This window comes from Ruditapes philippinarum, unplaced genomic scaffold (assembly GCF_026571515.1).
Source record: "Ruditapes philippinarum isolate M1 unplaced genomic scaffold, ASM2657151v2 ctg14575_1_1_1_1, whole genome shotgun sequence".
NCBI lineage: Eukaryota > Metazoa > Mollusca > Bivalvia > Venerida > Veneridae > Ruditapes > Ruditapes philippinarum.
Window position 1 is genome coordinate 19015 of NW_026863954.1, and position 17416 is coordinate 36430.

Genomic DNA, 17416 nt, shown 5'->3' on the forward strand with positions numbered 1-17416 from the left:
AACCAGAAATGTCGAACGATACATATGCACCCACCCCAACCCCCCTCCCCCTTTCTAGCCCTTGACTCACATTATTGGTAATGTAATTTTGTTATAGAAACTTGCCATAAATTGGTACATGGAAGTGTTCAATTATGGGAAAAAATAATAATGAAGACTTTGTGATAAATAGTTATCAAGATAATAAGACATTTAAGGCCCCTATAACCTAGACCTTTGAACTAGTGACCCGAAATCAATATCAGTCATCTAATGGTTATGACCAATCAATACTAGAAATATGAAGACTTTGTGATGAATTGTAACCAAGATAATGAGCGGAAACAATTCTGACATTTTAAGCCCCTGTGATCTTGACCTTTGACTTAGTGACCCCAAAATCGATAAGGGTCTTCCACTAGTTAATACCAATCAATATCTTAAGCATGTAGTCTGTGTGATGAATACTTTTCAAGATAATCAGCGGAAACCATTCAGACACTTATGGCCCATGTGAGTGTGTACGCAGAAGCTCACTTGATTGTGTTTAATGAGCCCCCAAAAGGCTGCTTGCTTGTTCAAAGTTTCATTTCCACTATCTCACTCAATTGTGTCAAATTGTGTTCCCGCATGTCCGTTTGATTGCGCAAAGTTGTATTCTCACGAACACACTTACTTGTGTAAAGTTGTGTTCCCAGATGTCCGCTTGATTGTGTCAAGTTTAACCCCCACGAGTGAATAACATATGTAGCGAAATTCATACAAACACACAAACAAATACGATTTTTGTACAGCTGTATTCCCACGTAAGTATTACACGTGGACAGCTGTATTCAAAGAAGCTATTCAGATTGTGTCAAGTTGATTTCCCTTTAGCTAGTGTAAACAAAAGTTTATGTAATTAATCAAAGTGACAAAAGCCACAAGATTAAGATGTGTGAAATTGGCGGACTAGCGCGGCTGGCGGCCTGGCGGCGTGAAGTTGGCGGCCTAGCGGCCTGGCGGCGTGAAGTTGGCGGCCTGGCGGCCTAGCGGCGTGAAGTTGGCGGCCCAGCGGCCTGGCGGCCTAGCGGCGTGAAGTTGGCGGCCCAGCGGCCTGGCGGCCTAGCGGCGTGAAGTTGGCGGCCCAGCGGCCTGGCGGCCTAGCGGCCAAAAATTTTAATGTTGTAAAAATGTTTTTTTAACAATAAAACGGCATTTAATGAAGTTTTAAAGATAATTATTGTTATTTAAAGACATATCTAAAGAAAAAATCACTTTCAGAGATTGTTTTTAATTTTGTCATTTTTGTGAAGTTGGCGGCCCAGCGGCCTGGCGGCCTAGCGGCCAAATATTTTAATGTTGAAAAATGTTTTTTTTTTTAACAATAAAACGGCATTTAATGAAGTTTTAAAGATAATTATTGTTATTTAAACGATATATCTAAAGAAAAAATCACTTTCAGAGATTTTTTTAATTTTGTCATTTTTGTGAAGTTGGCGGCCCAGCGGCCTGGCGGCCAAAAATTTTAATGTTGTAAAAATGTTGTTTTTTTTAACAATAAAACGGCATTTAATGAAGTTTTAAAGATAATTATTGTTATTTAAACGATATATCTAAAGAAAAAATCACTTTCAGAGATTTTTTTAATTTTGTCATTTTTGTGAAGTTGGCGGCCCAGCGGCCTGGCGGCCTAGCGGCCAAAAATTTTGATGTTTTAAAAATGTTTTTTTAACAATAAAACGGCATTTAATGAAGTTTTAAAGATAATTATTGTTATTTAAATGATATATCTAAAGAAAAAATCACTTGCAGAGATTTTTTTAATTTTGTCATTTTTGTGAAGTTGGCGGCCCAGCGGCCTGGCGGCCAAAAATTTTAATGTTGTAGAAATGATTTTTTAACAATAAAACACATACGCGTTATTTCATACTTGTTCGTGTTTTTGATAATATCGATCAGCCGAACAGGACATAAGAGTGACAGACTGGATCGCAGGCTAATATATGGTGTACAATTTCTGTAACAAATATGAATTGTCCTTTATGAAGTTTTAAAACATTTTTTCTGGTCCCATCCAATTTATTATCCCCCCCCCCCCAAAAATAACTTTTGCTTACACATTTATTAACAATAACTCATGATTACAGATGGGGCTATGGTCATACCCTAAATGATTACCTCCTTGTTATTGGATGTAACTGAAAAGTTGAATGGTTGGGATTCTGATTGCTAGCACAAGTTATTCGGGTGAAAAATGTATTGAATGTTTCCATGTTGTCATTTTAACGCTATTTTTTGTTTAAATTTTAAACCGTTAACTTGTAATTTTTAAACATTGATTTGTTTTAACATTTGTATATGTTGTATGTTGCTTGTAAAAGTATGTAGTTGTTTACATTATTATCATGAATCACATGTTTGTCAATATATCGTTTTGTTATTGCTGTACTTTAACACTTCATTCCTATGGTGTTGTATATATGGATATTCCCAGAATAAATGTACAGTACCTTTGCTTTGTAAGGTTTTGCTCCCATTTTCCATCTGCGTCGCATAATTGTTATACCTCAACACCGCATAAATTATGGTAAAAAAATACATTTTGTTACAATGGTGCCAATATTTGGAATAGAATCTTATTTTATAACGGTCATATTATTCATTAAAATCTTTTGAAAATAAAAATAAAAACATAACTTGTACACGAAATAAATATCTTTATAACCATATCATAATGTTATAATACTAAATTATGCATGTATATAATAAATAAAGTATTGTTATGGCGAGTGGTTAGCGCGTCGAAATAGTCAACTATGTATCGATCACCGTGTGGGCACAAACCAAGACAGGGGCAAGCCGTTATTTCTTGAGCAAGAAACTAAACACTAAATGAACAAAGGCTACCAGGTCACGAAACAACGGAACTACTATGGCGAGAGGTCGAAAGTACGATGACGATGATACGATATTATGCCGAGTTTTCAACATCGTGGTTTCATTTGTTTTTGTTGTTGTTTTTTTTTCTCTTTTTTTCTTCTTTATTTTTTCGACTTTTAACCATCATAAATTCGTTTTAACGCTGTTTCGCGTTATATGTGTGTCGTGATGGCTGTAATGGGACATCGTGGAGATCCCTCAAGAGCAATATTCCAAAGCAAATATATATAGTTGACACTTGCAGTCTCAATTTTCTTTTGAGTCTATTATTGAGAGATAATAAATTATATTATACCTCATTTGCATACGGTCTTATATATTCAATATGACGTCATCCGGTCCAAAAACCGCATACAGACCGGGGGCGGCCAATAATTCTTACAAGTAAAATGGTTTCCTGCGGGGAACATTTTAAATGATATAAGATATTTCATTTAACTATTTTCAACATTGTTTGGGGGACAACATATAGTCGATCAATATAGAAGAAGGTCATTGGAAACTGGTGACCGTTGATGACCGGAGAAGGTCGAACATAAAACAATTATTTCTTTTTAAGAAAATGATTCAATAGGCCTACCATTTTATGAATAATTCCGAACAAAAAATAAGTTAACACACAAGTTTACGCAGAAAATATCTCTATTTATTATGGCATATGCCACTACGATCGAATATTTCAATTAGTATGTATCTCAAATTTTACAGACAATAATTTTTTTTATATTAAAGAAACATTGATTATTTTCAAACACATCATTCAAGTTTTTCAACCTTAAACAAAATTACAAATATCACGTTACAGTTATTTGGTTCTAATTAGATGTAATTCTGCCTAATTCCCCAGAGGTAAATCCGTCACGAACCGGCAAACGGTATTCAGCCAGGTTTTCGAAAGTTCAATTAACCAATCATGTAAGGTTTACATATCCCGTGCTCCTCCATGTACCGAAAACAGGTCACGTGCTCCTCCATGCCTCAAAAGTTAAACGCGTACCAATACCCTGCGGTCTCCAGACCTCAGGTTAAACGTAGCTTTCACGACGTGCGAATTTCACGACGACACAAACAGACGATAACTGTCAAAATGGATAGGCGATTTGTCTCTTTATCTGAGACATAAATGTACTACATGTTGATCAAAAGTCATGATTTTTCTTTAATTTAGTTAAAAATTTTATTTATACTGTTTCTGAAATTCTTAAAGTCCGGGTTATTTTGCCTAGTAACATTAAATTAATATTGAATTTCATTAACAAAAATGGAATCACAACTCCTAAATCATCGGTAATCGGAATATTAAAAGAAGAGCATACACAAAATCCGTTTAGGGTTTGAGATATTTCACACACTGAACAAGTAAAATTATTATTTGAAAGCAAATAATAGTAAAAATGACAGCACAAAACAAGGGGATGAAAGGATTTAGATTCGGTATAATAGAACAAATAAAACATGGCCTTTCGTGGAAAATGCAAGTTTAGGGACTAGTTGGTCAGACTTCGGAAGGTATATGGACCTCAGCTGCGCTTCGGGCCAGACCAACCAGTCCGTAAGCTTGCATTTTCCCCGAAAGGCCATTTTTTATTTCTTAAATAAACCCCATATATCATTTCCGATATAGGGCCTTTTCTGTTCTAATATGTTTGAAACCGGTTGTACCGTCCACAAAACTGGATCCCGCGATAACGCAAAAAGTACTGAAAATATTTTTATGAAACTTGATATATGGATAGATGGCAGTATGGAGATTATGCACGTCTTTTTCTTTTCTTCCTATGTTGAAAATTCTGGTTGCTATGGCAACAAATATTCTGAAAATATGGCAAATTTAATAAAAGTCAGATATCTATCTGTGATAACGTTTGTGTAGATGAGCTACGCAATTCGCTGGTCAGTGATTTCCAGCAAATATTACGAAAATTTTCAAACAACATTTTTTAATTATAATTAATTAGTAACATAATGGTCAAGTCTACTATAACGGTGTAAAACAGATATCATATTGTATTTATCATCTTTCAACTATGTAAATAAAAAAACTACTAATTTGCCAACTGTCAACTTAACGCAGTAGGTAAGACTGTCAGTTAAATTTTTATTTGAATATCAATGCAAGGCATGTTCGATTCGCAAAAATTATTTCTGTATGATAGCTAAAATCCGTCCAAAGTCGGTATGGTTACATATACAAGAAAAAATATATTATAATCTGTATATTAAAATTATTAGATATTGTAACAAAACTACCTTGATATCCCAATTCATTTGCATATATCATAAAATTGATAAAATAAGGAAAGAAAAATGTTAGACAATTTCTTAGGCTCGAACTCGTGGTAAAATTTTAAGTCGTATCGTATACCAACAACTTTACCAAATTTGCCATAAAGTTGTTTTAAATGGTACTTCTTATCTTGTATTATATTCTCTTCTTCAAAAAAGCTGTTTTACCTATTATCCCGAGATGATAATTTGGTTCTAACGGTACTTGGGAAAGTCCATTAAAGGGTAAGTCTGCATATCATCGGAGATTGAAAGTGTCAACGACTATTATAGTATAATTTCTAATAAAAATGTGTACCATCGTAGTGGTTAAATTGGTAAATCAGGGTCACTGTAACCTCTTATGAAATGCACTCACAGGTTCGAAACCGACGCTCATACATGACATAGTGATGATGTTATTTTTTTTTCTTTTTCTTTTGTCTGTCTTTTGTATGATCGTTTGAAAATACTTTGTTCTTCCCAATTTCTTTTTCTATTTTTTTTGTTATTTGTTTCTTGTTCCCCTCGTTTTAAAGGAAACTGCTACATGTCAAGTGATTAATTAATTAATTAAATTTAGCAATTTAAAAATCAAACTATTTTAAACGCACTACGATTACGAAATATTTATATCTTGAATATATGGATCAATATATAACATACTTAACTTCATTATATTTTTACATTTATGATGATGTCTAACTGTACACAAGTGCATATCAAGCCGTGTCCAAAAAAACAACAACATTGAGGCATCAATGAGGGAATTCGGTAGTTTCATATAATAACCGGTTTATTTGTTATAAGTCGATATTACTAGTAATACATGTATCATACAAATACTGTACATCTTTTATGAATATTTCAACATAAATCGTTTACCATTTAAGTAGTAATTTTATATGATACCAGATCTTCAATATATGGATCCAAGTAAGTCATGTATGGAACCAGATGCTATTATATGAAACCGAATTATCAATATATTAAATCAATTTTACAATATATGAAACCAGTTTATCAATATATGTAACCGAAGTAGCAATATAAAAGTTGATTTTCACATTATATGATACCAGTTCTTCAATATATGATACCAAAGTAGCAATATATTGAACCAAAATGTCATTATATTGACGGGACTTTTTTACAGGCTGTATTCTATCCTTGCACCGGTATTACAGTCCTTGTTTAAAGAACATCGTGCTTCACTTACTGCATACTGACTGCATACTATAAGGAAAAAATATTTGAAATTAACGTCACATTCACTTAAAATGGGCTGGGCAGGCAAAACTTATCGTTATATATGTAGGAGTTGTATGTCATAATTTAAGCTATTGAGTCGTACTGACCATTAACAAAAACATGTTTAAAAAATAAGTTCATCTCGACCTTTACCTTTGATCAAAAATAGGCAGTGCCAGAAGGACACATCAAGGTTAATCTACTGACAAAGTTAAAAAATAACTTGTCAAATAATAATTGATTTCATGAAAAAGTTTATGCATTGTAACCCAGTGACCTCGGTCTTTGACTTGTTGACTTGAAAATAGGCTATTTTGGTTCCATATAATGACAATTGCTATCATAGAATGTAACATCAACTTATATACTAGCTGCTACTTTGGTTCGATACATTAATAAAATGGTTCCATATGTTGTAAAAATGACTTAATATAATGATAATTCGGTTTCATATAAGGGCATATTGAATATCTGGTATCATATAATGTGACAATCAACTTATATATTGATACTTTGGCTCCATACATTGATAAAATGGTTTCATATATTGTAAAAATGAATTAATATATTGATAATTCGGTTTCATATAAGGACACCTCGTTCCATATATTGTTACTTTGGTTCCATATATTGAATAATTTGTATCATATATTGTAATAACCAACTCATATATTGATACTTTGGTTCCATACATTGATAAAATGGTTTCATATATTGTAAAAATGATTTAATATATTGATAATTTGGTTTCATAGAAGGACACCTGGTTTCATACATTGCTACTTTGGTTCCATATATTGAATAATTTGTATAACCAACTCATATATTGCTACTTTGGTTCCATACATTGATAAAATGGTTTCATATTTTGTAAAAATGAATTAACATATTGATAATTCGGTTTCATATCAGGACATCTGGTTCCATACATGGCTACTTTGGTAACATATATTGAAGAATTGGAATCATATATTGAGAAAAACAACTTATATATTGCTAACTCGGTTTCATACACTGACAGTATGGTTTCATATATTGTTACTGTGGATTAATATAATGGATTCCGGTTAAATAAGAAGGTGTTTTCAATTCATATATAGTCGAAGTGAACTCATATATTATCCAAATGGTTACATAAATTGAAAAAGAACAATATCAGACAGCCATGGGTTTCCATAAAATCTGCTATAAAATGATATTTATCGGCTGCTTTTAAATTGGTCAGATGTCACTGGGTCATTAAAGATGTTATCGCATGGTTTGGAACTTTTCATTTGTTCTTACTTACCCATTATCAATGAGCATTTGAAAACTGTATTGATATATAACAGTACAATTTTTTCATTGCTTCAGATAAGAAAAAATCTCGAATGATATATAACAGTTGATTTTTTTTGCGTACAGGTTTGTTATATAACAATGCAATTTTTTTTACAGAGGCTCCAATTGGGCAATGGTACCGAACAAAATAAAATAAATTAAAAAAGGTACATTCGCTGAAAGAATTTTTTTCCACTGAACATTACTTCATGAGCATTTTGTGAAAGGGATACGGACAAAAGCACGCCCCGGACGAAAGCCCCTACCCCGTCTAAAAATGACAATGTGAACAAAAGCCCCCACCCCTTCACCCCCATGAAATTAACACATAGGACAAAAGCCCCCCATAAAAAAGTAAGGTAGGACAAAAGGCCCCCCCCCCATGGTCAATCAAATTTACATATAGTGTATTAAAGTTGTGTTTTTTATGTGTTTAAAAGGAATGTCAGACATAATCCCCTTCGGACAAAATCCCCTTCACCTACCCGGACAAAATCCCCTTCATGGGTGGACATAATCCCCTTCATTTTTTGCAAGGCTGGACAAAATCCCCTTCACTACCCGGGAAAAATCCCCTTGTTTCATAGGTTTCTAATGTATTATTATGCTCCATAAAAATTGATGAATAATTTATATTATACTCCCTAAAAATTGATGAATAATGAACTTTTGTTTTTTTATTTATAATTATGTATCAATAGTTACCTTTATTTAGTTTAGAAGTTTTCATTAAAATTATGGTAAATTATCAACTGCATAACACGGAAGACGGACAAAACCCCACCAGTTAAAACCCCACCACTCAAAATTTTATAGAGTGGACAAAACCCCACCACTAAATTTTATAGAGTGGACAAAACCCCACCACTAAATTTTACAGAGTGGAGTTTTGGTGGGGTTTTGTCCTACATTCGCATAACACATATTTGATTAGGCAATTTCTTTAATAGTTTTAAATTGATTAGTATGAAGCCAATAATTGTTTCATTGATTGTATAAGTTGATAATTCTAATTGATAGATACTATCCATTGTTACAATTTCTATTGATGAAAGAGTGATAATTTAATCAAACCAAGATCACTGCACTACTTGATTGATTGTTATGAATGCTTTAACAAAGCAATTTTAATGTGATTTAAATGTTGCTATTTGAATGTGCTTTTTCTGCTGAAATATTTTCTCCTCATTTATACATTAAGATATTTACTACACAGCATAATGCAGTATGTTGCTCTCATACCCACTTAAAAAAACGAAAATTCCTCTGAGGGGGATTTTGTCCTAGGTAGCAATTTTATAAAGGGGATTTTGTCCACTTCAAAATTTCACAAATGAAGGGGATTATGTCCGGATATACAAAAATACATGAAGGGGATTTTGTCCGAATGGGATTATGTCCGTACACCGTTTAAAAGATATGTATGGACATCGCATGTAGGTGACATAAAGCAAAGGATATTAATTTGATCCCTTTACAAATTTACAAAAGTGATTAAACATTACTACTCTTCTGAACCTTGTTGTGTATATGAAAAGCTATGAATTCAGTATGCATGAATTATTTCATCTGTTATCATATAAATAAACATTAAAACAAATTCTTTTCATTTTTATTTAAAAGTTTATGTGTAACGGCGTCGACATTTTTTTTAGCAGAAACATCCCTTGATGTCGCCCCAGCCAGTACTAACGAGTTTCATGTACTTACAGTATGTGTTACTTCATCGTGTCACCCCCTGTGGTGTGACTTTGGGGGTTATAACCGGTTATAAATAATTTAACGGATAACGTAGGGGTCTGAGAGAGAACAGCCGAATTATGACACTTCGTTTGATGCGCGTCAGATTAACTTAATTTGAGTCGGCATAACTTTCTTGATAAAAAAGCAATTTACATGCGGTTTAAAGCACATGAAAGGAATTCAATTACGGAGGGAACCGTATCAGGGATTTTTGTTTGCTCAATCAGCGACTCAATAATCTTTAATTACGTAATATGTATGGTGAAAAAAGTCGCATAAGTTGTTCAAAAAGACGTCGACAGTAATTTGTTTTTAGAAAAGATAGAAAAAATCTGAAACTGTGTCCACCAGATATTATAATTTTGTTTATATTCCAAGAGTTTGAATACAAAAAATAAAAAAATGACTTTGATATAACGATTTAACATTATAGATTTTTTTCTTTAGATATATCGTTTAAATAACAATAATTATCTTTAAAACTTCATTAAATGCCGTTTTATTGTTAAAAAAAAACCATTTTTACAACATTAAAATTTTTGGCCGCCAGGCCGCTGGGCCGCCAACTTCACAAAAATGACAAAATTAAAAAAAAATCTCTGAAAGTGATTTTTTCTTTAGATATATCGTTTAAATAACAATAATTATCTTTAAAACTTCAGTAAATGCCGTTTTATTATTAAAAAAACATTTTTACAACATTAAAATTTTTGGCTGCTAGGCCACCAGGCCGCTGGGCCGCCAACTTCACAAAAATGACAAAATTAAAAAAATCTCTGAAAGTGATTTTTTTCTTTAGATATATCGTTTAAATAACAATAATTATCTTTAAAACTTCATTAAATGCCGTTTTATTGTTAAAAAAACATTTTTACAAAATTAAAATTTTTGGCCGCTAGGCCGCCAGGCCGCTGGGCCGCAAACTTCACAAAAATGACAAAATTAAAAAAATCTCTGAAAGTGATTTTTTCTTTAGATATATCGTTTAAATAACAATAATTATCTTTAAAACTTCATTAAATGCCGTTTTATTGTTAAAAAAACATTTTTACAACATTAAAATGTTTGGCCGCTAGGCCGCCAGGCCGCTAACTTCACGCCGCTAGGCCGCTGGGCCGCCAACTTCACGCCGCTAGGCCGCCAGGCTGCTGGGCCGCCAACTTCACGCCGCCAAGAAATGCTTCATTAAATGCCGTTTTATTGTTAAAAAAAAACACATTTTTACAACATTAAAATTTTTGGCCGCTAGGCCGCCAGGCCGTTGGGCCGCCAACTTCACAAAAATGACAAAATTAAAAAAATCTCTGAAAGTGATTTTTTCTTTAGATATATCGTTTAAATAACAATAATTATCTTTAAAACTTCATTAAATGCCGTTTTATTGTTAAAAAAACATTTTTACAACATTAAAATTTTTGGCCGCTAGGCCGCCAGGCCGCTGGGCCGCCAACTTCACGCCGCTAGGCCGCCATGCCGCTGGGCCGCCAACTTCACGCCGCCAGGCCGCTAGACCGCCAGGCCGTTAGGCCGCCAACTTCACACATCTACAAGATTAGCACAACACTGTATTTTCTTCCTACTAGAAAATCTAAACAAAGAGGAGGTAATTACTGTTAAAACTATACCTAAATCAAATATCAATACATACAAAATAAAAAGTTACTTACTGAAATGCTGTAGTAAAAACTTCTTGTTGCTGTGATTGATGAGAAACTTTCTTCTCTACCGGTTTGTTTCTGTCTTCATTCTCATCTCTTTCTTCAGTTGGACGTACACGTTCACCCGGTTTACCTTTTACTTGAGAATCATTATTCTTTGATGATCTGACTATATTCCGCTCTCTCACAATACTCTGGTATAGCTCCTCTCTAAATAAAACATGACCATAATAACTTCATACCTTATTTTAACTTTAAAACATTTCCAAGTTCCTTCATTTTTATTTATAAATACATACGCAGAAGGTAAAACTAGCGAACAGAATTTTCTTAACATTTATATATATCTGAGTTTATAAAACTTAGTGTTAAGACAGTATGCCACTTAGGATATTAAATTGAGCCGCGTCACGACAAAACCAACATAGTGCGTTTGCGACCAGCATGGATCCAGACCAGCATGCGCATCCGCGCAGTCTGATCAGGATCCATGCTGTTCGCCTGCCAACCCTATAACAAGTAGAGAAACTGATTGCGAACAGCATGGATCCAGATAAGACTGTGCGGATGCGCAGGCTGGTCTGTATCCATGCTGGTCGCAAACGCACTATGTTGGTTTTGTCGTGACGCGGCTCATTTATTGAAATACTAAGATAAGTCACTTAAGCATTCAGAAAGACGTTCATTAAATTAATGTTTTTACAATGGACTTGCAGGGGTAAGTAAGAAATATAATTTTGCTTTACAAAAATGCATGTCTTTTACTAATACATACATACGAATAAATGCTAATGTATCTTTAAGTACCTTAAATACAAAAACTGCGACAGTGAACTATTTCCCTGCCGTGGGTTAACTGGAACTGATCCATGAAGCGTTTGCGAGGCTTTAAAGGGGATTGCGTTACCATTGGCACATATTTCGAAAGTATTTCAAATATTTATAATAACAATAGAAATGTAACACTTGGATAATCGTATAAAACATCACTCGAAAATGAATGTTTTAAGTGATTCTGTATTAAACATTAAAAACATTTATATAATAGATAACAATATTTCGTCTCAGTCAAGAAATAGTACGTAGCACTTAGGGTCTGAGCATTATAGTGACCGATCAGTCAGCCTTCGGCTTCGGTCCGTTACATGTATAGGGCTGTCTGGGAGGTCGCTATAATGCTATAAGGTCCGATGTTCTGTTTGCTGTCTTATCGAATCATATTTCTAACACTAACAGACAACATTAATATACAATTCTTTCTTTGTTTATTCTTATGTCTGATACTATCAGTGTAATTATTTTTTTATAAATACAGAATTCATTTAAGTTCAAATGTGTGGGAAACTATAAGCTTAGAAATCCAGTAACTCATTTTTTATGGTTTATATTATAAATTTAATGCTCAAATGAAGATTTATAAATATTGTAAGTCCCAAAGAGCATTATTTGTAAAGATATTACCGAATTTAACATTTTATGTTAATAAAGTGAGGTTTTCTATAAAGCCTTAAATACGAAATGAATGCATATATATTAATGATTACATATAATGTGGACCAATATTTGCAGTACATATTTTACATATTCTTCGATGTTTTGAGAAGCATAATTATATGCTACATATATAAAAGTTCACTTAAGGGTGGTTAACAACATACAGGCTAAATAAATATATAATTGCTTGATAAATAAATAAATAATAAATAATCATTTAATTGTTTAGTGAGAAAAAAAAAGAAAGATTATTACATTCATGATCATAATTTTGCGATATATTTTTAACCAGGTTTTCAATTTTGAAAATCCTGGTTATTAGATTGGGGTATGGCGGGCGGATGGGCGGATGGGCGGATGGGCGGGCGTCAAACGAAATTGTGTCCGCTCTGTAACTCTTCAACCCTTTGAAGAATTTTGATGAAACTTCAGACAAATGTTTACCACATCAAGATGACGTGCAGAACGCATGTTCCGCATGGCTGGCTCCAAGGTCAAGGTCACAGTGACATTAACATTGAAAATCCTGTCCGCTCTGTAACTCTTCAACCCTTTGAAGAATTTTGATGAAACTTCAGACAAATGTTTACCACATCAAGATGACGTGCAGAACGCATGTTCCGCATGGCTGGCTCCAAGGTCAAGGTCACAGTGACATTAACATTGAAAATCCTGTCCGCTCTGTAACTCTTCAACCCTTTGAAGAATTTTGATGAAACTTCAGACAAATGTTTACCATATCAAGATGACGTGCAGAACGCATGTTCCGCATGGCTGGCTCCAAGGTCAAGGTCACAGTGACATTAACATTGAAAATCCTGTTTACATGATTTTAACTTGATTTGGCAGTCAAAGGTCATATCATCTTTGGAGGTAATTTAAAAAAGATATGATATATTATTTCATGTCTACTGTGTAACTTGTTTTTCATTATACAGAATTATCAATATAATTATAGTGAACAAATTCTTCTGTGCTGAACTCGTCCTACATTTCTCAACGGATTTTGTTCAAACTTTCACAGAAGCTTTGTCATCAAGCACCCTGGCACATATTGTCGGGGTTTTGTGATTGGATAGTTTTTGACCTAATTATGGCCCTTTGTTTTTTTCCTTATACATAATATTATAGTGAACACTTCTTCAGTGGCAATTCCTCCTACATTATTCATGTTTTACATTGCACATAGTTACATTGTTTGTTGCTTGTATTTGTATTTCAAATACAACATATTTATCTACAATGGTGATAATTGAAAACCTGGTTTCATGGCATTGCCATGTTTCTTGTTTAATCTTAATATAACAGAAAACCAAAGAACTTTAAGCGTTTGCACAAACTTATCATTCAGCTTGTTTCCATTTCGAAAGTCTATAAAATCTACATCAAATACATATCATACTCAATCTAGCTTTGTTTTCATTTTAGACTCTAAAAGTGGCAATGTTCTGTTAGAATGATGAAAAAAAATAAGATGGCGTTCAAGAATAAAGAGGTCATTATACATTACCCAGAATAATACAATCTATTGGACTTGTGGACAGCTCTAAAGCTAAATAAAACTCAGTTGACGCCTCGTCCAATATAGTTTTAACAGATGTGAACTTGTCCAATAGAATTCCGTACAGTACTCAATAATGTATTGGGATCTTTTAGAAACATTGTTTGAAGATTAAACCAGCAAACGGTAACACAAAAACTAGCTTTGGCACAACCAATCTTATCGTAAAATGTTTCCATCATGTGTAGGGACAGATATACTCATGGTTTTTTTCTCGCGGGTCCACGGCTCAATATCGGCTATATAATGGTCCAAATAATCATGTTGGTAAGAATTACAAGCGCACGGCGTACAGCCAGGTCAGTAATTAGTACCCCCACCAGGAACCTTTAACATTATTAAAATATAGCATATCAATAACAAATATCAAGTCGACTTGTTATCCGTAAAAAAACATAATTTATATTATTACAAAGTACCAAACGCTCCCTTCGTTGCCCCGTGAAAATATGAACTCGTATAGCTACGATAATCATCACTCCTGTATTATCAATTATTGTTGTTGCAAATGTAAGCAATTGTTGTGAACTCTTAAAAGAAATCTTCTCCGTCCAGCCCTAGTGACATCCTTAGATATACAGTGCTATTTCCCTAAGGACTAGGAGTAATCCATTCTCTTGAAAATCGACCAACATACACTAACTCATGATCAGAAGATTGTTGAACAAGACAACCGTGATTTTGTCATGTTGTTCCGGTCTACAGAGTTACATGCCTTATCTGTTTTATATACTCAGCGTGCCTAAAATATTTTTGGTATATAATGTAAATTTTAACATTTATTTACATTTATTGTAAACATAAAAGAACATGGCCTGAGTAAATGTGACGTATCAATATGAAATATTTATTATATTATGTTTTGAATTATTTTATTCATATAAATATTTTTCGGATTGTTAAAAGGTCAGAAGGTGGGGTACGAGTTACTGACCTTGCAACGCGCTTGACTGGAGTACCTCACAAAAAACCGTATTTCAGTATATACCAGACAAGACGCTTGAATGATTAGGTGCTAACCCAACGAAATGACCTACACAACGTTTAAATCATATCTTAGTGCCGACGTATTTACGATAATGAATGAAAAATGTAAGAAAAAGGCGATATTTTCCTACTTTGTGATGATGATTTCTACAAGAGTCTAGTTACAGTTACTGTTACAATACTGTAGTGAGTTCATATAAATCCATACTTTAATAGTGATACATTAACTGATAATAAAATTGTAACTGCCGAGAAGGTGAATCAAGTAACTATTAAGTATTCGACACCATTTGCCGACCAATGAAAACACTTCGATTGGGTTTTCCTTCGTAATTGTGCATGTATAGACAGGTTAATTTTGTCACTTTTTAGTCTGTCGAACACTTAAGTTAATAATTAAGAGTTTGGAACGAAATGCCACTGTGTAAATTGAATGGAGTTACCGCGCTTAATTATGATGACCATACATTGGCATAATTCTGAACTCGTCCAACGTTTCTTCATACATTAACACGGGTCGTTATGGTTTTAACCCATTTGGAAAAATAGATACACCCAAACATTTTGGTCATTTTAATAAATATATTAATCACAAACGGATGATAACTAAATGACTCAGACAGGCACGTAAACGGCTAAGTTTCACTCCTTTTTTCATATTTTTTAGGGCTTATTTCAGTATGATTTACATAAAAAAATCACGTCCAATACTGTATTTTTTTCTGAAGAACGCAACATATTTAAGAAATTCAACGCTCGAGATGATGTACATAAATAATTTGCATTCTGTCGTCTTACTTACCTTTGCTATTTATATAATGACTGACGTAACTCAAATATTAAATGTTAAAATTACACTTAATAAACAAACCAAAATGAAGGTATCAAAACTGTATATTATATAAATTCAGTCTGAGATCTATTAAAAAACAACATTTTTTTTCAGGGGAGGTAAATGCAGTAACAAATTAAGGTAATGAGATTTAAGTTACTCCCCTTACATCACAAATGTTTCTTGAAGTGGAAAAAACGTTAAATCTAAAATGAATAACAATGCAAAATAAATAACGTTACAAATTTACTCACTCTGGATTTTCTTCATCAGCGCTAAAACTCTCCCCATCAATTGTCGGTCCGTCTGTGCTTTCAAATACCTGATCAACTTTCGGTTCCCTCGAACCATTTAGAACTTCGGTCACGCGCAATAGACCTGTCCTTTTCCTTCCCCGACTGCCCGGAAGAGCTGCCCGACTCATTCTTAAATATTATAGCTCAAAATCGTCTGCTAAACCCTCTTTAAGTCCATTAAACGCTAAATGTATAACATGTGCAAGTTATAACAGCTAAAAATAGATCATTTCCCAGAAGCCTAAACCGAAAGTAGGAATTTTTGTGAAAATTACTGCGCGAATCATTTTTTAATGCTGAACGTGTACATCGGAGTACAAATAAAACATCTCGGTGGTAGCACAAGTTCATAATCTTTGATTCACCATGCTTCAGCTTCAGGGTAAATTTACTTTCATAGATATTATTTAATTTTGTTTATTTGTAGTTATAATGTTTTGTAATCTTAAATGTGAACAAATATTGCGCATTGGTTTTGACGATGTTACATGCGCGAGTTAAAATAGTTCATTATACCGGAATGAAATTATCAACAAACTTAATCGTAGTATTAATTGGTTAAAACAGGTAACATGTACCTTATTAAAAAATGCTCGTTTTCATATTTTTTTATATGAATCATAAATTTCACCTATTTTGGATAAACAATACCAGGACTACCGCTTCGTGTTTCAATGTTGACCTTCATGCATACATGTAGTTATACAGTGCGGGACTTGGTTTGATAGCACCTAATGTATATTTAGCCTCTCACTGAGTTGTTGTAATCTTAACAATGTCATGAAAAATGTTAAACATATTTAAAAATGGAGGGGGGGGAGAAAGACTGTATATTTTTTTTTTTTAGCAGAAACGTATGTTTATGTTATACTTGCCTGATTTTAGTTAATTCCATGCCCGTTTTGTTGATGATAACGTAGTCGAACACGCATAACGTTTTGTTAACATTAATCGTTCTATGAATTGGGTCGTTGAAAGTACTTTAATAAATTACATTTTGTATTTTTATACAATATAGAAGAATAAAAGTAGATATAGACACGTAAATCGAGAGTAGATAGTGTTGAGAGGGTTAAGATTATGAAGATTGGTTTCCGAGGTCAAAGCA

General features: G+C 33.4%; 1 protein-coding gene across 1 annotated transcript; it reads right to left on the minus strand.

Annotated features, from left to right (window-relative positions):
• Positions 1 to 11023: 11023 nt before the first annotated feature.
• Positions 11024 to 16496, minus strand: LOC132723932 (uncharacterized). The gene is made up of 2 exons (XM_060708740.1): positions 16267 to 16496; positions 11024 to 11348 (listed from the first exon to the last, which is right to left on the minus strand). Exons 1-2 carry the CDS (start codon positions 16434 to 16436, stop codon positions 11144 to 11146), a joined length of 375 nt encoding a protein of 124 aa, XP_060564723.1. The 5' UTR covers positions 16437 to 16496; the 3' UTR covers positions 11024 to 11143.
• Positions 16497 to 17416: the final 920 nt, after the last annotated feature.